General features: G+C 41.3%; 1 protein-coding gene across 6 annotated transcripts in view; it reads left to right on the forward strand.

The window, feature by feature from the left end:
* ppargc1b (peroxisome proliferator-activated receptor gamma, coactivator 1 beta) overlaps positions 1-24,964 on the forward strand; it is a 152,351-nt gene that overhangs the window by 126,006 nt on the left and 1,381 nt on the right. For 4 of the 6 annotated variants that reach the window (XM_041193574.1, XM_041193572.1, XM_041193575.1 and 1 more), the window contains 9 exons: positions 247-369; positions 1,802-3,176; positions 4,729-4,768; positions 4,968-5,041; positions 7,923-8,775; positions 12,914-12,949; positions 15,109-15,205; positions 23,810-23,931; positions 24,062-24,213. In XM_041193574.1, coding sequence (XP_041049508.1) covers positions 247-369; positions 1,802-3,176; positions 4,729-4,768; positions 4,968-5,041; positions 7,923-8,775; positions 12,914-12,949; positions 15,109-15,205; positions 23,810-23,931; positions 24,062-24,213 — 2,872 coding nt within the window. The remainder of the gene's footprint in view (positions 1-246; positions 370-1,801; positions 3,177-4,728; positions 4,769-4,967; positions 5,042-7,922; positions 8,776-12,913; positions 12,950-15,108; positions 15,206-23,809; positions 23,932-24,061; positions 24,214-24,964) is intronic. The other 2 variants (XM_041193577.1, XM_041193573.1) reach the window with 2 other exon arrangements.

Below are 24,964 nucleotides of genomic sequence, written 5' to 3' on the forward strand. Positions count from 1 at the left end.
TGTCAGTGTGCTCCGTGTCTTTGATGAGCTTTGACGTTCATAGGAGAGGATTAGCGATTAGACCGTCATTACTGCAGGTTTATTAAGACACACTCTGCAGTCAATCTCTGTCCAGTATATATTATAAAGATCTAACACCAAGAAAATTTGAAATACTATACTATACATTGCTATTGCTTTTTTTGTTTACAAATGAAATTTATGTCAAACTTATGATGTAATATTTTGGCATATACTTTTTGATAGTTAAGGAAACTTCTTCTGGCGCCACAAAATGTGCAGTTAAACTATGAACGGCAAAAGGGAAGCAACACGATGCGCCATGCATCCAGTAACTACAAGTCAAAATCACATCGTCCTTCTATCAAGGTATTCGCTTAGAGAACATTGCACATAAATGTAGCTAATGTGATTATTAAGCCTTTTAATGAGCTACACGAAATGTTATTAAATCAATGTCAAGGATACTGGCTTTTCAACATTTTCTCTTGTATATGATGATGAGGGTTTTTTAAAATTTAATTTGGCATTTTAAATTGAAATCAGAGAGGTAAATAAGAGTAGAAAGATTTCAGTCAAGTGGTTGTAATGCAGAGTTTTCTCTGATGGCTCAGTTGGTTAGAATATTGTCTATAATTGACGTTTTGAAGAATTATGCAAAACCAGGAAGATTCCAGGTTTGATTTCTGAAATGATTGCAGCCAGGGCAATGATGTGGATACTGCCTCAGTGCCAGTGGGTTAGGGAGAGTAAAGGTCTGCCAGGGTTCCTATTAAACTGCATTTTAATGGATGTGTATGTATGTGTGGACTTTGGGTGAGCAAAGGTTGTGAAGACCTTGAGCAGAGTTTTATGGTCCTCTGTCAGCAGGGTTGCAGGTGGAGGGGCTATTAAATTCCCCGTGTGGCCTTCGTGCTGCCCTCCTGCTCGCCCCCCGACCTGTCTGCAGTTTTATGTGGGGTCGACACCCACCCCCGCCCCAATTGAGGCCCTTGAGTGGCCAATTGATGACCGCACTTAAGGGCTGCTTCCTGCCCGGCCTCAATTTGAGCGTGACGGGAGGAGTTCAGCAGCAAGGCGTAAGCCTGGTAGATCATCCTGCTTGGGCCTCAGGCGTGAAGGTGGGTGTGCCACCCTCAAGGGCCCACTTTCCGCATCAGGTGCACCCTCCCCAAGATCAGTCCCCCGCAGGTGTTTCCTCCCCCCTCAACCTCTACTTTCAGACGCCCACCCCACTCTTCGTACCCATCCCTGGGGCTCACCACCCCTCCATGTTGTGAGACGCCTGCGCTTACCTGGTCATGGATTCTGGGACAGAGAATCTGGGGACTGCTTGTGGTCCAAGTCCTGACCACTGCTGCTGGAACGACAGAGCTGCCGGCAAATCAGATTGGCTGGCAGCTCTGTGAGGTGGAGCTTCTGCCCGAGTGAGGGGCAGAAGTTCCATCTCCAGTCAATGAATGCTTCAGTGACTGCGGGGAAGCCAGTATCAACAGGGTTGCATTCCCCGCTGACCCTTCAGGTGCTGAAAACCCCACCATTGGAAAAATCTTGCCCCATGATGAAATAGCATGTGGACTCTCCATTATCTACACTCACACGTGAGGAACAGCTGCATAGATGAGGTATCAAATGTCTTTTAATGTCTTTGAAAGCATTCCCACTGCATCACCAACTTAAAGAGTGGAGAAAATGTTAGGGGAACAAGGAAGAGTGTACAAACTCAAATTTTAATGAATTGATCTATTTCACATTTATTGTGCTCTTAATCCTTTCTTTGTTTTGTTTTTTTTTGAAAAAGGTGGAAGGCCCACAGGGCAGTAAGCCACACAGTACCTGTCAACGTCAGCATCGAGCATTCACAGAGTTACACAAGCACCTGACTTCAACTACCTGCCCTTCCCTGTTTAAAACAGATGATTCCAAACTCACTAATAAAGACCAAAGCAGTCCAGTGTGGACTTCACAGTATCATCAGTCACATCACCAGCAAGGTGAGAGTGAGGATGATGGTGATGTTAATGACAATTGTGTTAATGATGGTGCTAACAAAGAATTGGATTGCTTCAATAATGGGAATGGGGAACACAAACAAGGACACAACATCCTGCGAAATGACACATCTTGCGTTGCACCCATTAAGTCTGAAGATGTGGTTGCATCAGCAAAGGGCAATTGGACTAAAAGCACACAGTTTACCACAGAAGCGGAATTACATTCAGTAATTGAGCTTATTAAGTACATGCACACCTATTGTCTTCCACCTAGGAAATACCTGCTAGATATGACTGAACAAGGTGGTAGCTGCAATGGCAGTTATAAAAAACAAAACACTGCCTGCTCTCTGCAGAAGCTTATACACCCCGGTGTAGACAAACAGAATCCCTTAAATTCAAATGTCAGTCCAGGGCTGGGAAGGAGCACTCCAGACATGTGCAAGTGGAATATAAGAAAGCTTTCTAAAAGTTCCATACTAAGGGAACTATTGGAAAAAAATATTGCTATAGATGTGAGCAAGCCTTATAGACTTCACAATCCTTTATATCCTGTTTACACTCTCAAATCTGGTAAAGTCCAGACTGTTCTGCCTCAGGTAGCACCCAAGCATGAATGTGACAGTGCTTATTGTACTGAAACCATCAAATGTACTCTGGAAAAGCACAGAAAGAAATGCAATAAGAGCAAAGCTGCTAAAATGGGGGACACAGCAAGGAAACAGGGAAATACATGCCTTGCGGTTCGACGCTCATTGAGATTGAACCCTCAGGCTAATGAGGTCCTGAGCTCCGATTTAGAATCAGCTTCAGGTAGCAGTTTGACTAGAGTAGACCTGAAGAGAACTCTAAAGAAATCTGGGTCAGTGAATATGCAGATGATGTTCGAGGAGGAGGAGAAGAAGGAGCAGGTAGCAGAAATTGAGATAGATTGTTCTGGACAGCAACTCTGTGACAGTGGTGCACACATTGTGCCAGATGACCAGCGGCATCTGCAATCTTATAATCGAGTGCAATGGACTGAGGAGAACAACAATGAAGAAAGCTCGTTTATTCCTGACCTTCCTACAGTTTCCATGGTTCCATGCTGTAATATAGTTGAGGACTACCAAGCCTCCACTGCACAGGACTTCCCATTAAATGAAACCAAGATGCAAGAAATCAAGACTAGCAGAAAGCTAGGTAAATCCTATTTAGCCTATCTGCTTCATTCTTTTTAATAATTATACAAAACTATGCCCCTGAGTCTCTTTCAAAGCTTATTATAACATTCCTCCAGTCTTTTGGAAAATTACATTCATTTTCATTAATGCTGAAAGATTAACTCCTGTAACCATTTTCAGGCACTGTTTATTCTCACTACCATATTACCTTTTTGAGGCAACATTTCTCTGCTGGCTGTTTCTTACAATGATGTGATTTGCTTTTGCCTTGTTTTTTCCCTCACTTTTTGTAGCGAGAGTACCAAGAGATGGCATCTTATTTCATGATAGTTTGTTGCATCCTTTAACATTTAACTGGAATGCTGAGACGATTTTTAAAAAAAAATCATCTGCTAATACAGTAGTTTAAAAAAAAAACTCAGTATATCAGTACTGGAAGTTTGAACCACATTTTAAAGTTTGCACACCTATTTCAGTGTAGGAACATCTTAAAGGGGCCTTCTCTCCATCCCTAGGTTTCTGTGTCTCCCTGGTTGAAATTCTCCCAGTACTGGCTTCCAGCCTTAAAATAATCTTTTTCTCCATTATGGTTGCTTGAAATTGATAAAGCACCAGCTGATAATTTCCAATTTCAATAGAAACTGTAGTACAACAGTTCAGAAACCCTATTCCTATTTGTCTTTGGTGCCAGTATGGTGTGTTTAATATATTAGATGGAATAACTTTATTGTGTCCATTTACTCTGAAAGGAATGGTTAGCTAAATTGTGCTAAAGTGCAGCAATACACAGAAATCAGATGGGGAAGTAGTCTGCATCCTGTTGGGGCAAAACGCACAAAGGGGGCATATGATATGGAGCAGGGCCATTTTAAATGGTGTTGGTAGAAAACTGTCAGTCTTTCCATTTACTTATTCATTCATTGACTGAAGATGATGAGAAAACAACAGCTTTAGGTAGCTCTAACTTTAAAATACTCTAAACAATGTTAAAATAAACAGCACTTGATCACATGTAGGCCTGACAAAGCAGCAGCGGATGTTGGAAGTTTCTACCTGTAATAAGTCATCTACATACAAAGTACCAGTGTCCAGAGGGTGTGCCAGTTTTACAGTAGTGTAGTTTGATGAAGCTGATGCTCCTTATGTACCAGGACAAAGTCTATAAATAAGGGACAATCCCTAGCCAGGCTATTGTTTTCCAATGCATCTTTGATTATATCACTCTTCACAATTACTCATCCTTTACAGCTGAGAAAGAATTAGGAATGTTAATTTTTTTGCTACGTATGAATGATTTTAATTGGTGTATATTCTCATTTCTGTCCAAATTCAATTGCTTGTTTTCAGTCTGCCTTAAAACCTTACCTATTTCCTTTCTAATATTCTGTGTATTTTTGTTCCTATTAAAGCTGTGTATTTTCAATATGTTCTGACACAAACTTTGAGGTCAAAAATTCTTGTTTCTAAATATTTGAAGTCTCTAATTACTAATAATCAAATGATGTACATAATTTACAGAATAGCAACAGGTTACTCTATAATTGACATTTTCTAAACATTTATTTTTGCAGCCAAACCTACAAGCTTGTTACTGAGTCCAGAGTCTGAAAGGTAAGTGAAACTCTATAGTGTTAGGATTCAGTAGATGTGAAACATGATCTGGCTCTTAAAGCTTGCATTCTTAGATTAGATTTCCATCATTTCCAAGTCAATGCTTTGCAATGTAATTTCAAGATCTTGTGTTTGGTATATTTAATATATCACTTTAAGTAAAGCATAGTTTCATTGATTTTATTTTTCCTATTGTCAGTGACTCCAAAGATTCCCCTCTTGAAAACAAACCCTTTGAACAAACACTGAGCGTAGAACTGTGTGGAACTGCTGGTAAGAATACAATCTCACAACTGAGGCCATTACTAATTCAGATAAGCATCATGTTGTCCTCAGACTGGTTTAGGAGAGAGAAGAATTTTATAAAAGATTGAAATTTCTTCTTTGTTTTTCGCTTAGCGAAAAACAAGTGCCAGTGCCTAGGTATCTTTCAAAATAAGACAAATCAAAGACAAGAAAAAGCAATGTCTTATACCCATAGAAATGTGTGTGGAAATACTGCTGCATTTTTTTTTGTAATCTACTAGTTTCAATCTACCAGTTTCTTCATATATCTGTTGAAGCTGTTTTAGGCTGACATAGATAACTTTAAGAATTTCTGATTTAAATACCTGCGTCATGTTTACTGAGAAAAGGACAACAATAAAGTTGAGTCAGTCTAATGTCACTCCCTTGTCAGGTCTGTAATGTGTTTCTGCTGTGAGCAGAATGTGAGCACCTGTACTGCATGTACAGACACAAAACGAATATTCAATTTTGTAAGTGGGGGTGCTAGTTCACTGTGGCTCATGGTTTTTTGGGGGGGTTACTTTGTGTTATCAGATAAATATGAATGAGATAATTTAGATGCATTTCTAATATACTTTCACATCTGTTACAGAGAGAAGGGGGGTTAATTTAAACAGCACTAATTTCTTCTCTCACCACTCATACATAAACAGAAAGGTCTTCTTCTTATCGTGTCCACAGACAGTCTATACATGGCCCAGCCAGAACTGGACACATTTTTGCGCCTTGTTGTTGAATTCGGCACGATCTGCAACAGTGCAGGGTTCCTCTAGCGATTGGCATTGCAGGAGATGTTGCATAGTCTGTGGCTCAGTTCCACATTCACAAGTTGTCGGGCTGGTTGTATATCCCCATTTGCTTAGTGACACATTTGAACGACCTACACCCGTCCTAAGTCTGTTAAGGCACTTCCAGGTTACCCAGTTGCAATTAGCTCCTGGAGGAAGGTGATTTGATTTGATTCTCTTTTGGCAAGTGGTGGCGTATTTCCCAACCTCTCGGTTTTGTTACGATCCAATTTTCTATTAATAATCCCACAGCAAATTTAATATAGGATGAACTCAAAGGGTATGTCTATTCACACACACAAAATGGGAAAAGAGAGTTTGCAACGTTCCCTTATGTTTCAGAAAGTAAAGAGAGGGATAGAGAAAAGAAAGATTCACAGTACAGTGATCACAGAAAAGAAATATTGTTTCACATGGGTCCAGAGTCCAGAATCAAAGTCCAATGAAGTTTTCCTTCATGGAGGTTGGCAGGCTAAAAACCTATGCTTATAATTCACTTTTCTGGGTGGTATTGACTTCACATGATGAAATAAATCAGTCTTGAAGGCGATGGTGCAGAACTTTCAACAGAAACAGGGTAGACGGGGCTAGGTGCCCAACCTGGGCCAGGGCTCTTTCGGTGTGGCCTTCTAGTCGGATGTTAAACAGCAGATTGAGCTTTTCAGTTCAACAAGGCACTATTACTTGTTCCATAAGCCAGAGGCCCTTGTCACGTGACTCCGACCTCGCCACTATCTTTGACAAAGGATGTGTAGCCATAATCTGGATTCCAAAGACTGGTAAATGTCTCAGCCATTAGGAACTGAAAGGAAGGTTGTGGGGCCTTTGTTTTAGCAAATAATCCATCTCCTTCTGGCCAGCCTGGGTTATTAAATGCAGAAGGCCTTTGTTTAGCTCTCTGTGAAGTTAGGCTGTATAGTCCACAGGGGGTCATTAGTGGGTCATCAAATATAACGAAGTGTGAGTTTTCCTAAAACTGCCAAGTGGCTTATTTTGTTCAGGGGTCACATCTAGTTTCAGACATTTTAAAGGTCTTTGTTCAGATTTAAAATTTTTAGAAATAACGATGAGCATATCTATGGAGAGAATTTTCTCCGTCAGGCCCGATCAGGAGCGGGCTGGTGCGGAGCCGATCGCCACTTGCAATTGGCTCTGCATCGCCATTTTATGTGGGCGGGCCAATTAAGGCCTGCCCAGCATGACACACGGCTGATCGCACTACCTGTGCAGACGGGGGGATGAGGGAGAGTCGGATCCTGTGCTTTTTTGCGCATGTGCGCAGAAGAGCCCAAAAATCTCTGAGGCACTGAGCTGCCTCAGGGAGATTAAGAACACATTGAGAATTTTTAATCAAGAAAGTTAAAAACTATTTACACATGCCCCCTCATGTGACAATGTCACATGAGCTGGGACATGTTTATAAAATGTGGAAAAATTATTTATTGATTTAATAAAACCTTCAGGAAACCTCATCCCGCCTGTGGATGAGGTTTCCTGAAAAACATAAGGCCGCTTGGGCTCTTCACCTGCCCATCAACCTTAGGGTTGGACGGGCAGCATTGTTAATGACTTCAATTGATTTTTTATTGGCCTTAACAGACCTTTGACAGTTCGGCAGGCGCGCAACTGCCTCTGCCACGCATCCGCAGAATGAAAGATCTGAATGACGCACAGCGACATTGGGACGCACGCCCGACATCACCGTGCATCATTTTACACGTCGGTGTGCCTGGCCCGCCCCCACATGCTGACGTGAAAATTCCCCCCTCTATGTATTTTATAGGAATATACAGTGTGAGGTCTTAGTCTTTCACACTTCTGAGAGGCATAATTCCAGAGGTGCAGTAGGAAATACGCCAAAAATGCAACACCTGGAGCTGTGTCCAATTTGACATAGAAATGTAAAAAAACAGGAACTTTGTTTTGTCCATTACCCAAAGCATGGTTTTGTCTGTGGCAAAGTGTAAAACACCAAGATGTTGTATTAATGGAGTGAAACACTCTCTCCTTTATGCCACACAATATAGTGACAATTATTTTATCATAATGAGTACCAATGTTTAATATATTTTCTCTAGGACTTACACCTCCAACTACTCCACCACACAAAACAACTCGAGATGATCCTTTCAAGACAGCAATAAAGATTGAGTCATCTGTTGGCAACACAATTAACCAATTACCATCAAAGAATCATTGGAGTTCTTTGTCAAAAAATCTTGTTAATAAACACCCTGAGCAAACTGAGCTCTATGCTTACCTTAGCAAAGCCACCGTTACCCCCATTCAAATGGAAGGCAAAAAAGTTAAACGGTCATATACCAGATGCTTTGGTGATCATGACTACTGTCAATTGTATAGATCAGAAACTGAAACCGAAAGAAATATTCTGAGACTTTATGAACTTCCAAACTCCAGTGGCCAACAGCATGTAAAAGAAAAGCATGACAATTATTCACTTTACAGTGAAAAGAGACAGAAGATGTCTCCCATTCCAAATCATGGACCTAATAGTGAGAAAGTGGAGATGAGCAAAGAGCTTCCAGTTCAGAGCAGCAATAAGAAATCAATGAGAGACCAAGAGATAAGAGCCAAATTATTCAAGCACTTTGGTTATCCAGAAGAAGCCATCACTGAGGAGGAGAAGCAGCATACATTTGAAGGAAATGATTGTGATCCGAATAAACGCTGCTATTATTCAGATATAAAACTACAAACTTGGGTGAAGAAGCCTGACCCCAGTTCTTGGGCTCTGTCACCATCCATTTCCTTTCATAAACAATCCAAGTCACCACCAAAGGACCCTTTGCACCCTCAAGAACATCAATTCAACAGGGAACGAACAAAACCCTGCTCTAACCAACAGCACAAAACAATTTCTGGAGCTTCACGCACACAATCCAGGTCTCCAGTGAAAAGGGAATCTGCCAGGTAGGATATTCAAAATATGCACTTTGAACAGAATAAAAACATACATTTTGGACCAAGTACAGGTCCTTCATCTCATCAATTACACAGCATCATGGAATGTCTGACCACTCTCCCCCTCCCCCACACCCGCTGCCTCCAGTTGATCTCCTACTTTGAAGAACACTTCAATTCTACTACCCTGAAAAAAATCTGCATCATTTAAAGCACAAAATTCTCCCAGCTGCTTGTAGCAGTACCTGGGAGCGTCATACCCCATTCCAGGATAGTTGGTACCCTTACTGTAAAGTCACAATCTCTGTCAACATGTGATTGATATTCAGGGTTGTTTGTGATTTAGTACTAATACCACTTGATACTAATCTGTAATTTGAAAAGGAAGTTCCAGTTCTTGCTTGTGAGAGTCATAAGTTATTGCACATGGGACATTGTATTGTAGAATTTGACAGCACAGATAGAGAGCATTAAGCCCATAATGGCTGCCACAGCTTTCAAGTGCTACCCACAGCTCCATTCCTGCCCTCCATCAATCCTTTTCATATTGTTTTATTTTCATAATGCAAGTCAGTTCTCTTTCACAACCAATGATTGATCCTGTTTCCATCACTGTTTTAGAAAAGGCTTTTCATACCCTCCTCCACTCTTACGCTTTTCGAAGTAACGTCTGCCTTTTTGCTTTTGCCGATATTAAATTTATGCCTTCAAGTTATGAATTCACCAACCGGTGAAAACAGCTTTTCCCTAATTTATCTTATCTAAACACCTCTACTAGATTTCTTATTGATGCTAATACTCCATATTTGCTTTAGAACTGAATATTCCACTATTCCTTTTGTATACTTTAACTTGGACAGAAGGTGTGGGAGATTGAGGCCAGAATCATCCCAGAATTGCACTAAGTGCGGTAGCAGGTGTGAAAAATGACGTTTTACCCGCCAGCCACAATGGTGAATTTTTGTGCCATATTGTCCCCTTCCCACCTCGTAAGTTATGTAGTCATGGGAAACACGTCGTCTCGCTGCTGGACGGCCTCCGATTGGCCCGCCATGCCGTTACCTACCGCTTCCTCACTCCAGGCGCCATATTTAAACTGCAGCTGTTCTCAATGCTTGCAGTCCAGGACTGCTCCTGTGAAGGCATGGCCCCAAAAGCTAAGAGGATTGCAAGCCCCCGATTCAGTGATGCATCCCTGGAACGCCTTTTAGATGCTGTGGAAGTCCGCAGTGATGTCCTCTAACCCGTTCTGGCTGCAGGAGGCCCATCAGTCTCACCACTCCGGCTTGGTGATGGTCAGTGCCAATGATGTACACAAGAGGTCGGCCATCCAGTGCAGAAAGAGAATGAATGATCTCATCCATACTGCCAGGGTAGGGCAACTATCTCATCACTAAACTCTCACACTACAAGGCATTACACATTCACTGGCATGTCACTCACTGTCAACTCAAGGGACATCACCACTCACTCAGACACATCCTCACATCTCCGTCTGGGCTCATCTCTTCTGTAAACTGCCTCCTTAGCCCTCACCATCTTGAGGCCACTTTCACGGATCAACATGTGTCCCCACATACATCCTGGGATACCCCACTTCCCCAGTACTGCCCTGTCATGCAGCCTTTTCCCTTGCCTGAGGCCAGTTCTCCTCATTCCCCAAGCAAGCCCTAGACCTGCAGCCATTGAAAAGCCACCCCCGCCTTATGGCTGGTCTGGTAGGTAGCGACCTGCCTGTGACCCCCCCTAAAAATGATGTGGTGCTATCTGCGAAGCCTGGCGCTAATGACCACGAGTGCTGCCTGAAGCAAGGTAGGCAAACAAACCTTCAGTCCTGAGCGAAGTGCAGCTCACCAGGTGCACATCGCTTATGTACAGTTGTGAAATACATCAGTGTGCAATCATGCTGATATGCCCAGATGATTCAGCATGGACGGATGATTCCATTGAGGAGGGCTTATAATGAGATGCTAAAATATTGAAATTAGGTTCTCAACATGTGGCGGCAGGGAACATGGCCCGCCGTTGCCGAGTGGATTGGACGGTTGCAAACTGGTTTTATGATGACGTTGAACCGATTTTTGCGATCTCTCGATACTTTCCACTCCTGCCCCCTATGACGCCTGCCATAAATGGGAGCAGACAATTTCGCCCTTAGAAAAATTTTTTAAGGTTTTTTTTTAATCAGGGCTTGCTTCTAAAAATCAAACATTCATCTAAGAATTATATAATTAAGCATTGTGGCTGTAAAATTAAGATGTTAAATCCAAATAAACCCAGTGAAAAAACAGAAATGTCAACATTAACATTAGCTCTGGGGTGATGAGCACAGTTACTTTCTCTGTTCAGGGTAGTGAGCATTTATTTTCTTTATATTAATGGACACACACATCAGCTTCAATTACAGGACTTAATGTATGGATGTTGACATTAAGTTCGACAGATGATATTGTGCTGATGATTCGAGTAATGATACAAACCAGCATCTGATACCATTAAACTTTGTGAGACAGTTGTAAACTTTTATTTCCTACAGATATTTGTTTATTCCAAAACAATAGTGTTGTTTATTCTCAACATTTTCTGATTATGATCATTTTGTTTTACTCTTGACTCAAAAAGCCATATATTTCTTCATTCCTAATTTCATCAAACTTTTTCAGCCCAAATTCACAAAAAAAAATGTAAAAACACCAGTAGACTTCGATATGGTACACTTGAACTCCTGTTTGATTTTTATCCTGTCTGTTTGTTTCTTGTACAATGTTAATATTAATTGTTCAATTATCTTCAGTGACAGATTTGGAGCCTGATTTGGTGGATTTATGAATCCAGTAGTATTATGGAGCTAATATCAGCAGTTAGCACAATGCATTCCATTTACAGAAAACATGGCTTGCTAGATAATTAAATAAACTAGATGAACCATATTCAGCTCAACCACATATAGCAACCTGCATATTTTTCTCTGGCTTGTCTAGACATACTTTGTGTTTCATATCCATCTCACTCAGCCCTCTCTCAGCACTCTCAGACTCTCAATATTCTTTGATGCTTCTGACATAAGTCCCACCACCAGGTTTCTTTGGGTCTTCCTTTGGGTGTTCCTTGGGCAAAGTCAAAGGAAAATGAATCAGAAAGCCAAAACCACCCCCCTTACTGCCCACTCCCCACCCCCACTTCACTACCAGCCTTGTTTTGGGCCTGCGCTTACTAGAGGCATTGGACCAGGGAATCATGGAGCAATGTTGGCGATGGAATGGGGTGGGCAGAGGAAGGATTGACAATGCTTTTCCATCCCTATTTACTATGGGAACTGATTTTAATCTTCAGCAGCATCAAAGAGTAGAGTTGGTCTTACTGTCTTTTCCAGCCCTTCTAATTCTTTCCATTCTTATGATCTGCTTTCACAACCTCGCCTCACAGTGTGATGTTCTGCTCTCAGTCTCTGATGTCCTCTGCTGCTGGATAGTCCATACTGTCAGTCTTTTTCCACTTGCTGGTGGTCTGCACACTTGATCTTTCTTTTTTCCCTATCTCTGAAGCTCTTCTCCCTGACTGTACTCTCTGACATTCTGTAGCTGATCTCTCCAAATTCCATTTGATTTATTGATTTCTGAAAACAATCAATGTTGATCACTTAAATGTAATTAAAGTTTTATTTGGCTAATTAGCTTTATTGCCATTATGAGCACAGTAGGTGCTTGTCATATAAACTCATAAACTTCTATTCATTTGCAGCTGACTGCCATTCTGGCAGTCACCTTTCTTAGGTTGAAGCCTGACTTCAAAGCATCAAGCATTATTACAATAAAGTGTCTGAATTAGTCATTACCATCCAGAGGAGCTGATTAGTTCATATTTCCTCTTTTTTATGCACTTTTCACGGGATGTGGTTGTCGCTGGCTAGGCCAGCATTTATTAACCATCCCTACTTCCCCTTGAGAAGGTGGTGGTGAGCCACCTTCTTGAACCACTGCAGTTCAGGTGGTGTAGGTACATGCATAGCGCTGTTAGGGAGGGAGTTCTAAGATTTTGATAACAGTGAAAGAACAGCAATACAGTTCCAAGTCAGTATGGTGTGTGGCTTGGAGGGGAACTTGCAAGTGATGGTGTTCCCATACATCTGCCCCTTGTCTTTCTACAGGCCATGGGTTTGGAAGGTGCCATCAAAGAAGCCTTGGTGAGTTGCTGCAATGCGTCTTGTAGATGGTACATACTGCTGTCACTATGCATTGGTGATGAAGGGAGTGAATGTTGAAGTTGGTGGATGGGGTACCAATCAAGTGGGCTGATCCTGGATGGTTTGAAGCTTCTTGAATGTTGTTGGAGCTGCACTCATCTAAGCAAGTGGAGAATATTCCATCACACTCCTGACTTGTGCCTTGTAGATGGTGGATGATTTTTATCATGCCATTAGTTAATCTTCTGTGGTGTTGCACATGGGTTGGCAAGACCTGATGCAAAGTTTATGTTAGTGTAATAGGGAATATGTGTAATTTGAACCAAGGTGAGGGAAAAGGAGGCAGATAGGGAGGGTAAGAGAGGTGGAGGGCAAAGATGGAAATATGAGACAAGAGGGTAAGGATGGAGATGATGGAGGGGTATAGGTGAGAGAAACAGGGCACCATAAAAGAGTGTAGTGGGGATGGGGAATCATTGAAGAGAGAGAATGTGGGGTTAAGGGAAGAGAGGGGAAACCAAAGATGTAACAAAAAAAAAATGCTGGAAAAACTCAGCAGGTCTGACAGCATCTGTGGAGAGGAAGACAGAGTTAACTTTTCGAGTCCGTATGACTCTTCTGAATCCAAAGATGTACTTGGTGAATACCAAGGGGGTACACTGTGCATGAAGATGATCTGGAGGAGGAGGGCAGTACAGGCTAGAAAAAATGACCGTATGGGAAAGGGTGGAGGAAGGAGTAAATAATGGTGTACCTCAAAATTGATGCCATCAGAAATTACCTGGACTCTGTCTAGCTGCCTTGTTTGTGTATTCATGTGGGTGTGTTTGTGGGAAGAGTGGTTGGTGGGAGCCCTTACTCTGAGGCAGTAGTGACAGTGAGAAAATTGGATTTGATCTTATGTTACAGCAATTTATTGTTGTAAATACCTATCACAGAACACCTACAAATGTAACAAGTATAGATATTTAAAATGAAAAACCTATAGTTGAAATTGGGTTTTTGAATGCATTTTGAAATAGAATGTTGTGACCCATCTATTATTTTTAATAAACTACATGTAGTAAATGTTATATCTGACTGGAATATGATGAGATGGTTTTATTTACCAACATTTATCAAATCACCTGTTTCAGACTTTACTGCATTTTATTTTTCATATTTTCTCCCTTTCTCACTTAAAGTCTCTGACTCTTGCTGGGATACAAGGGTGCTGATAACCTAATGGTATTTGCCTAAGTACTGTGTTCTTTTAGTAGATGTTAAAATGGTGGCTGTTGGCAGGTTACTCAACCATGAAGGATATTATAGTTAAACTCAATTCTACCCTCACCTAATGTCTGTCCACATATACACTTTGCAAAAAGGCTCAAGCAGGAAGGAAAGACGATTCCTTCCTTCCTGCACCCACTGTGTTAAATCCAATAACTGAATGTTGAGGAAGAATGAGTCTGAAACCAGGTCTGTACATTTAAAACAGGTTTATTTCCAAGACAGCAAAGTAAAGTCACAGACTCTCCCAGTTCCTCCTCAACACCGAGTGAACTGGTTTATATACTCTTGCAATGATTCCCTAATCCTTCCCCAATTCAGGTCAGCTGTGCTTAATTACCAATTTAAGGCATGTATTTATTGCAGCACAATTTCAACATTAACACCAGCCCACTCTCCTGCCAATACTAAATGAATTCTGGCCCTCCAACCCAAGGGAGCTGAAGTCAAATGTAATAATCTATTGATGCTGTGTCTGACATTAACTACAAGCCATGCATCAAACCTGGTGGTCTGTGTGTCTTTAGCCAAAGGTCTCTAGGGGAGTCCTTGCATGATTTTTTTGCCTAATTTTATTTACAATATACTGTACTATTATCATTTGTGCCAGTCCAAATGAGTGCCATGGTTTATCACCCTATTGGACAGATTATATGATAGAACTGTGTTTAATGAACTATGTTTAATAAACAGATTTAATATTGTAGAAATTATAAAAAAAGGCCATTCAGCCTGTTGAATCTGTACTACTGCCAGTTGTCCAGCTGGAGCTATCTACTCCTACTAAGATTTATGATGGATACTTGAGTTTTATGGAGTTGGATTTTTAAAAATAACAGATTCTAAACTGTTGATTAGAAATTATGGCTTTTCTGAAAATTCCACAGGAATAGCAATCAGGACAAATATTCATACAAGAAGCAAATTTGGAAGGAAGAGAACTCTGAAAAAGCAAACCAAATGGACAAAAAGAAGAAAGCCATGGTAAGAACTGTAAATAGAATTCATGGAATCCAAAGTTGAACTGCTATTGCACATTGAGTTTAAATGTGTGCTAGCTGGGTGCTTTAAAAGCCCCACTGCCACTACTCATTCGAGTAAAATAATTATATTCACTGATGGTCATGAAGATTGATTGGGCTGGACTTTACTCTACTAAACTTACTGAGCAACACAAAAGATGGAAAAATCAGGTACCAAGATTCCCAGCTACCATTTTCCTTCTTGACCCGTCCAGAAAGAGCACTAGCTGTTACTTCTCATCCTGCCCCCTTCCCTGTTTTATGCGGCCAGTATATCTGACCCTGTCTCACCTACTCCACTCAGTACTTAACAAGGTATTTAAAAAAAAATGCCCTTGACTCTTGTGTCCCATTCAACTTGGCTCCAACTTTTCAGATGCTGTAGCACCATCCCAATTTTTCTACTATGCAATGGCAAGCTCCCTCTTGGTGGCAGAGATCTCTATGAGCCTACTTAATTAATGCTCCTAGCCTATGCAGGAAAATGTTTCAGTGCTTTGGCAGGATTGGGCAGAAATGTTGTCCTGCCTCAATATTGCCAATTGGACAAGAACCCAGCCCATCATATCTGAAGACAATATGAATTTGGACCATTAATTTTCAGCCCTGTTAACTTTTCCACTTATGGCTTTACTTCAGATAGGACCACTCAATGGAATTGATCATAATCTTTTCCCCTAAAACAGAATGAGAGAACAAGAAATTCCAAATGCACATTTATTTGATTTTTTTTCTTGGTTTAAAAAAAGGATCTTTGTGGTCAGAGAAATCTGACCTTGCGCTACATAAAAATAAGAGTTACAAGAAATTGAAATATGAATATTTATAGATTATGATTTTTTAAAATATGCTCAACCCATTTCTGAGATTCACTAGGGCTACTGACAATGATTAAACCAAGATTACTATATGAGTAGGGCCACGCTCATCTCTCTTGCCTGAGTAGGATTTGTGCCTGGGTCTCTTAATGTTTAAATCCTTTGCGTCAGTGGTCCCCAGTTTAATCTCAGCACCAAGAATGACACAAGCTGCATTTAGATCGTAATTGGCTGCGACACTGATTTAGTTTCTGTGCACGTTCATCATTAATTTATGAGCACATAACAAACCCATTCATGTCTGTTAAGGACAGTGTTAGCATTATTGCTTCTGGATTTACCAAAATATATTTTAATTATATTTCTCTGAAAAGCAGGTGTTTCATGATGGGATTAAAAATGTTTAAAAATGCTACCTTTTTTTAGTTATCAACTGCATCCTATGCTACAGAATACTGTATACTGGACATGCATTTCACAGCAATCAGCTGCACATAACTTTTGGGCAAATCTGCAGCGATTCATATATGCCAATAAAACCATAGAAAAGTTACATCACAGAAGGAGGCCATTCAGCCCATCTTGTCCATGCTAGCCTGTGTCCTTTCTAATCCCACCTTGCTGCATCTGGCCCATAGCCCTGCAGCTTACAGCACTTAAGGTGCAGATCCAGGTAATTTTTAAAAGAGTTTAGAGTTTCTGCCTCTACCACCAACTTGAGCAGCGAATTCCAGACACCCACTACTCTGCAGAAAAATGTTCTTCCTCATGTCCCCCCCTACACCTTCTGCCACTTACCTTGAATCTATGTCCCCTGGTTCTAGAATTCTCCATCAAGGGAAACAATTTTATCCTGTCCACTCTTATCCTGTCCACTCTATCTATTCCCTCATAATTTTGTACACCATCTAGAAATCCAGCAGACCAATAGCTTCAATAAGCTGATACATCTTTAAAAGCGTGATCCCTGAAAAGTAGCCCTTATTATGAGCCTAAGTTAAGGCACAGCATGTACATTGTCCTTTCACTCACTAAAAATAACAAGTATATTAAAGACTGAAAGAAGAAATGCAGATGTTGGTAGAACCAGATTGATTCAAGACATCCTGGCGGCTTACCATTGGCCAGAAACTTAACTGGACCAGCCATATAAATACTGTGGCTACAAGAGCAGGTCAGAGGCTAGAAATCCTGCAGTGAGTATCTCACCTCCTGACTCCCTAAATCCTGTCCACCATCTACAAGGCACAAGTCAGGAGTGTGATAGAATACTCCCCACTTGTCTGGATGAGTGCAGCTCCAACAACATTCAAGAAGCTTGGCACCATCCAGGACAAAGCAGCCCACTTGATTGGCACCACATCCACAAACATTGACTCCCTCCACCACCGATGCACAGTGGCAGCAGTGTATAGCATCCAAAAGATGCACCACAGAAACTCATCAAGAATCCTTGGACAACACATTCCAAACCCCCGCTTGCTACCTTCTCGAAGGAAGCAAGACTCCGGGGGCTTGGGGGGGGGCGGGGTGTAGTTTGCTGCAAAAATAATTCTGTTTAAAGTACTTTTTTCACAATAAGCATAACCAAAAAATAAATACTGACATTTAGATTTTCAACAGACTAACCAAGCCATCGCAACATCATCAAATTTTTTAGTCATTCATGGGATGTGGGCTTCGCTGGTTGGGCCAGTATTTATTGCCCATCCCTAGTTGCCCTTGAGAAGGTGATGGTGAGCTGCCATCTTGAACCACTGCAAAGTCCATGTGGCATAGGTACGCCCAGAGTGCTGTTAAGAAAGAAATTCCAGGATTTTGACCCAGCGACAGTGAAGGAACGACAATATATTTCCGAGCCAGGATGGTGTGTGACTTGGAGGGGAACTTCCAGGTGGTGCTGTTCCCATGTGTCTTGCTGCCCTTGTCTTTCTAGATAGTAGTGTTAGCAGTCTTGGGTTTGAAACGTGCTGTCCAAGGATCCTTGGTGAGTTCCTGCAGTGCATCTTGTAGATGCTACACACTGCTGCTACTGTGCATTGGTGGGGGAGGGAATCAGTGTTTGTGGATGGGGTGCCAATCAAATGGGCTGCTTTGTCCTGGATAGCATCAAGCTTCTTGAGTGTTGTTGAAGCTGCATCATCCAGACAAGTGGAGAATATTCCATCACACTCCTGACTTGTGCCTTGTTGGTGGTGGACAGGAGGATTCCACAGGATTCCTAACCTCTGACCTGCTCTTGTAGCCACAATATTTATATGACTAGTCCAGTTCAGTTTCTGGTCAATGGTAACCCCCCAGAATGTTCATAATGGGGGATTCGGTGATGGTCATGCCATTGAATGTCAAGGGGAGACAGTTAGATTTTCTCTTGTTAGAGCTGGTCATTTCCTGGCACTTGTGTAGCATGAATGTTACTTGTCAGCACAAGCCCAAGATATAGCAACTGAAGATGATTGGGCCTTGGACTATACCCTGAGGAACTCCTGCAGTGACATCCTGGAACTGAGATGATTGACCTCCAACAACCACAACCATCTTCCTTTGTGCTAAGTATGACTCCAACCAATGGAGAGTTTTCCCCGATTCCCATTGATTCCAGTTTTGCTAGGGCTCCTTGATGCCACACTCGGTCAAATGCTGCCTTGATGTCAAGGGCAGTCATTTTCGATTCATCTCGGGAGTTCAGCTCTTTTGTCCATGTTTGAACCAAGGCTGTAATGAGGTCAGGAGCTGAGTGGCCCTGGCGGAACCCAAACTAAGCGTCAGTGAGCAGGTTATTGCTAAGCAAGTGTTGCTTCATAGCACTGTTGACGACCCTTTCCATCACTTTACTGATGTTGGAGAGTAGACTGCTGGGACACTAATCGGCTGGGTTGGATTTGTCCTGCTTTTGTGTACAGGACACACCTGGCCAATTTTCCACATAGCCAAGTAGATCGATGCCTGTATTGTAGCTGTACTGGGACAGCTTGGCTAAGTGTGGGGCAAGTTCTGGAACACATGTCTTCTGTTCCAATGCTGGAATGTTATCAGGGCTCATAGCTTTTGCAGTATCCATTGCCTTCAACCATTTCCTTATATGATGTGGAGTGAATCAAATTGGCTGAAAACTGGCATCTGTTACGCAGGAGGCCAAAATGGATCATCCACTTGGCACTTCTGACTGAAGATTGTTGCAAATGCTTCAGCCTTATCTTTGCACTGATGTGCTGGGATCCCCCATCGTTGAGGATGGGGATATTTGTGGAGCCTGTTCCTCCAGTGAGTTGTTTAATTGTCTACCAGCATTCACGGCTGGATGTGGCAGGACTGCAGAGCTTAAATTTGATCTGTTTGTTGTGGAATCACTTAGCTCTGTCTACTGCTTGCTGCTTATGCTGTTTGGCATGCAAGTAGTCCCGTGTTGTAGCTTTACCAGGTTGACAGCTCGTTTTTTGGTGTGCTTGGTGCTGCTGCTGGCATGCCCTCCACTCTTCATTGAACTAGGATTGATCCGTTGGCTTAGTGGTAATGGTAGATTGGGGGATATACCGGGCCATGAGGTTACAGATTGTGGTTGAGTACAATTCTGCTGCTGCTGATGGCCCACAGCACCTCATGGATGCCCAGCCTTGAGCTGCTAGAACTGTTCGAAATCTATCCCATTTAACACAGTGGTAGTGCCACATAACATGATGGAGGGCTTCCTCAGCATGGAGAGGGGACTTTGTCTCCAGAAGAACTGTGTGGTGGTCACTCCTACCGATACTGTCATGGACAGATGCATCTGTGGCAGGTAAGCAGGTTGATGAGGATGAGGTCAAATATGTTTTTCCCTCTTGTTCGTTCCCTCACCGCCTGCCACAGATCCAGTCTAGCAGCTATGTCCTTTAGGACTCGGCAGCCAGCTTTGTCAGTAGTGGTGCTACTGAGCCACTCTTGGTGATGGACATTGAAATCCCCCACTCAAAGTTCATTCCGCATCCTTGTCACCCTCAGTGCTTCCTGGAAGTGATGTTCAACATGGAGGGATACTGATTCATCAGCTGAGTGGTGGGGAACATGCTAATTAGCAGGAGGTTTCCTTGCCCATGTTTGATCTGATGCCATGAGACTTTATGGGGACCAGAGTCGATATTGAGGACTCCCAGGGCAACTCTTTTCTGACTGTATGCCACTATGTTGCCACTTCTGCTGGGTCTGTCCTCCCAGTGATTGTGGTGTATCTGCAAGGTATGATTCCATGAGTATGACCATATTAGGCTGTTGCTTGACCAGCCTGCGAGACAGCTCTCTCAATTTTGGCACAAGCCCCAAAATGTTATTAAGGAAGACTATTCATGGTCGACAGGGTTGAGTTTGCAGTTGTTGTTTCTGGTGCCTAGGTCGATGCTGGCGGTCCATCCAGTTTCTTTCCTTTTTGACTTTCTAGCGGTTTGATACAACTGAGTGGCTTGCATTTATATAGCACCTATTTGAACATACGAAATAGGAGCAGAAGTAGACCATTTGGCCCCTCAAACTTGCTCAGTGATTCAATAAGATCATGGCTGATCTGTTTGTGTTTCGATTTCCACATTCCCATCTACTTCCAATAACCTTCGATTCCCTTGCCGAACAAGAATCTATCTACCTCTGCCTTAAAAATATTCAGTGACCCCACTTCCATCACCTTTTGAAGCAGCGAGTTCCAAAGTTGCACAACCCTCAGAGAAAAAAATTATCCTCATCTCTGTCCTAAAAGGGCAAACCCTAATTTTAAAACAGTGCCCCCTAGTTCTGGACTCACCCACAAGAGGAAACATCCTTTCCATGTCCACCTTGTCAATACCATTCAGGATATTATATACTTCAATCAAGTCACCCTCACTCTTCTAAACTCCAGTGGAAACAAGCCTAGCTTGTCCAGCCTTTCCTCATAAGACAATCCGCTCATTCCAGGTATCAGTCTAGTAAACCTCCTCTGATCCACCTCCAATGAATTTACATCCTTCCTTAAATAGGGAGACCAAAACTGCATACAAAATTTGAGATGTGGTCTCACCAATACCTCCAGTGTAACTGAAACATAAGAGCCTTACTTTTTTGTTCAATTCCTCTCGTAATAAAGGTTAGCATTCCATTAGCCTTCTTAATTACTTGCTGTACCTGCATACTAACTTTTTGTGACTCGTGCACTAAAACACCTAGATTACCCTGCACCTCGGAATTCTGCAACCATTCTCCTTTTAAGTAATACTCTGCTTTTTCATCCTTCCTGCCAAAGTGAACAATTTTATGTTTTCCTACATTATACTCCATCTGTCAGATTTTTACCCACTCAATCTATCTATATCCGTCTGCAACCTCCTATGTCCTCTTCATAACATGCTTTCCTACCTATCTTCTTGTCATCTACAAATTTAATTACCATGCCTTCACTCCTCTCATCTAAATCATTGATATAAATTATAAAAAGTTGCGGCACAAATCCCTGCGGGACTCCACTTGTCACATTGTGCCAATCAGAAAAAGACCCATTTATGCATTCTCTCTGTTTCCTGCCAGCCAGCCAATCTTCTATCCATGCTAATATGTTACCCGCTACACCATGAGCTTTTATTTTCCACAATAACCTTTGATGTGGCGCCTTATCAAATGCCTTCTGGAAATCCAAGAACAGCACATCTACAGGCCCCCCTTTATCCACAGCACATTTTACTTCTAATAAATTGGTTAAACGTGATTTCTCTTTCAAAAAAAAACCATGCTGACTCTTCCAGGTTACCTTGAGTTTCACTAAGTCCCCAGCTATAACCTCCTTAATGATCAATTCTAACACTTTCCCCAAGACAAACGTCAAGCTAACTGGCCTATAGTTTCCTATTTTTTGCCTTCCTCCCTTCTTGAATGGAGGGGTTATATTTGCTACTTTCCAGTCTGATGGAACCTTTCAACAATGTAGCGAATTTTGGAAAATTAACACCAACCCATCTACTACCTCATTAGCCACGTCTATATAACATCATAAAACACTCCAAGGTGCTTCATAGGAGCTTTTTCAGCTAAAATATGACTCCAAGTTACACACAGATTGCTGCTTTGTAATAACCAATATTTTACAAAACAATAACAGTAAAGAAAAAAATTGTTCCATTCACTGCTGATTTTTACAAACAGTTCATATTTTGGCCTATAGCCAAAAGCTTGCTTAGAGGTAGATTTTAAGGATCATCTTAAAGGAGGAGGGAAATGCATGGGGAGGGAATTCCAGAATGCAGGACTTTGGCAGCTAAAGGCAAGACTACCAGTGATGCAGTGATTAAAGTTGGGGATGCACGAGTAGCCAGAATTAAAGGAGCACAGAGATCTTGAAGGGCTGCAGGGTTGGAGGTGGTTATAGAGATATGGAGCAAGGTCTAGAAGAGGTTCGAAGACAAGGTCAAGAATTTCAAAATTGAGGTGTTGCCAGACTGGGAGTCAGTGTAGGCGAACAGGGTATGGGCAGCAGAGTTTTGGATGAGCTTCCCCTGAAATTATTTTACTATTCACACTCTGAGATCAAACCCCCACACCAGAGTTCACAAAGGCATTCTGCCGCTTTATAGGCCTAGTCACAGAGATACTATACCCAGTCCAGTTTACCACGTTTTTGCAGAAATACTCTCTCCTCCAGTACTTTCATTTTACAAAAGGATTCCTCTCCCTCTCCCCTTTATTTCAATCTGGCATCCCTCTCTCCTCTCTATTTCAAACAGGCACTCAGCTTCATCCTCCCTTCCCCCAAGATTGCGTTGGCACACTTTTCCGCTCGATTTAATTTGTTTTTCTTTTCACCCCACTTCCCCCACAGAACACTTTGTATGATGTTACTTTGTCCAATATTGTACTTGAAATATAGCACATTTAAAATAAATTGGTTAAAATAGATAAAGGATGTCATATTAGCGTGTTAAAAGTTTATATGCTAATACCCACAATAATTTCTAGTCTTATACTCACTGAAATAACAGGAGCCAGGATGTGACTTAAGGGCTATAATCCTTAAGGATTCAGTGCTGATTGTAAACTGCTCCGTGTTTGGTACTCTGGTTCCTGACCTCATTTGAACCTTTTCATCAGATTGCTGCTCTGTAATAACCAATATTTTAGAAAACAATAACAGCAAAGAAAAAAAATTGTTCCATTCGCTGCTCATTTTTACAAACAGTTCATTACTTAGTTTTGCTTTTTACTTAAAATAATATTTTGCACTGGATATTGGTGACTTCAGTCCTTTCCAAAGCTACAAGAATGATCAATATTTTGCAGCTTTAACCTGATTGTTACCTGGAGTTGAAGGCAGCCATTTTTTATCTATTGTTATGACTTTTCAAATTCATTTCATATAGGTCAACAATAACAACTTGAATTTCTATAGTGCCTTCAAAATAAAATGCCCCAAGGTGATTGAAGGCAACAGAGAGAGGATTCTTAAAAACTGTCATCGTAGGCTAGATTCAAATTGAAGTTCCTGAAATAAGGCCTATTGTAACCCATGCAGCCCTAAAAAAAAAACATTTTTAAAAATTGGCTGGTCTATATTCTTAAGCAGGTTGGTCTTAATTTTACATGCTAAAAACCAGCAGGAACATGCTGATCACGTGCACTACAGGAAAACAATCTGTTATTCGATGTTCAGTAACAATAATTGAAAATGATTTATTGATTTAACACAACACATGTCAGGGAAGTGCCTCACTGAAAGAGATTTTATGAACTGCACCAAATTGTATTTGCTTGTTCAGGATGAATGTCGTATTATCTACGTTGGAAAGCTAGCATGCAATATAACTCAAGCAGAACTAAAGCATCGCTTTGAAATCTTTGGCGAGATTGAAGAATGCAAACTACTTAGTCAAGACAGGGGGTAAGGATTTATAAAGCTGTACTGTACATTTATATGCATGTCATTTTTTTAAGTAATGGAAGATGTGATATGTTTTAAATTATGAATATTATTTTCTGTTTTAATACGAGAATGTCTTTTTATAATGTAGTGACAAGTATGGATACATCGCATATCGCTACAGTGAGGATGCCTCTTTTGCTCTGAAGAATGGGCACAATTTGCAGAAGCAGAATGAGCCTGCCTTGCAGTTGTGCTATGGAGGACTCAGACGATTCCGGAAAACCAGTTACACTGACTTGGGTAAGGGGGCCAGCAGTCCTTGTATTTTGCCATATATAGTCTTATTGAGCAATTTAGCCCTGTGTTTTGTGGTGTTGATCAGAGAAAAACATAGGAAGTATATTCTCATGATGTGATAACTTACTCTACATAATTTCACATATTACAGTCCCTAACCAGAGCATACAATTTGGCTTCTTTGTAGTGTCTCCTTTGCCCCTATTACCAAAATCCAAGGTTTTCCCAACGCTTTCCATTATTTTGGGTTACCTGATCAGGTGCCATTCTCTCTGATGGTATATCAAATTTGATGGAATAGCCTAGAACTATTTTTTTTCAGTAATATTTTTCTTATCTTTTTGCATAATTTCTAAATGATAGAGTTCTGCTTCCAAGCCTGTCTCATTTTGAAGTCATGGCATTTTGAAGTTTGCACGTTCATGCAAGTGTACAGAGTGATGGCATGAACAACAAAGGATTCACCAGAGTATAGATTCTTTAACAATAGATTTAGTTCATGATTCAATGGATATTATATTGTATACATACATGAGTTTTATCTGCACTCACTAATCCTTAATGAGTAGCATTAACAAACCTTGAATAGTAAAACAAAACTATCTTAACTAGTAGCTTGCTGAAATCCATTTGAGTACATAGTGAAATGTTATGTGTAGCAGTCTAACCTTGGCCTAAAATTATTGTAATTTTTCTGTATAAAAGATTACATTATTGTGAATGGAAATAGTGTTGCACCTAGAAACATGAGCAG

Source organism: Carcharodon carcharias, chromosome 8 (genome assembly GCF_017639515.1).
Source record: "Carcharodon carcharias isolate sCarCar2 chromosome 8, sCarCar2.pri, whole genome shotgun sequence".
Classification (NCBI taxonomy): domain Eukaryota; kingdom Metazoa; phylum Chordata; class Chondrichthyes; order Lamniformes; family Lamnidae; genus Carcharodon; species Carcharodon carcharias.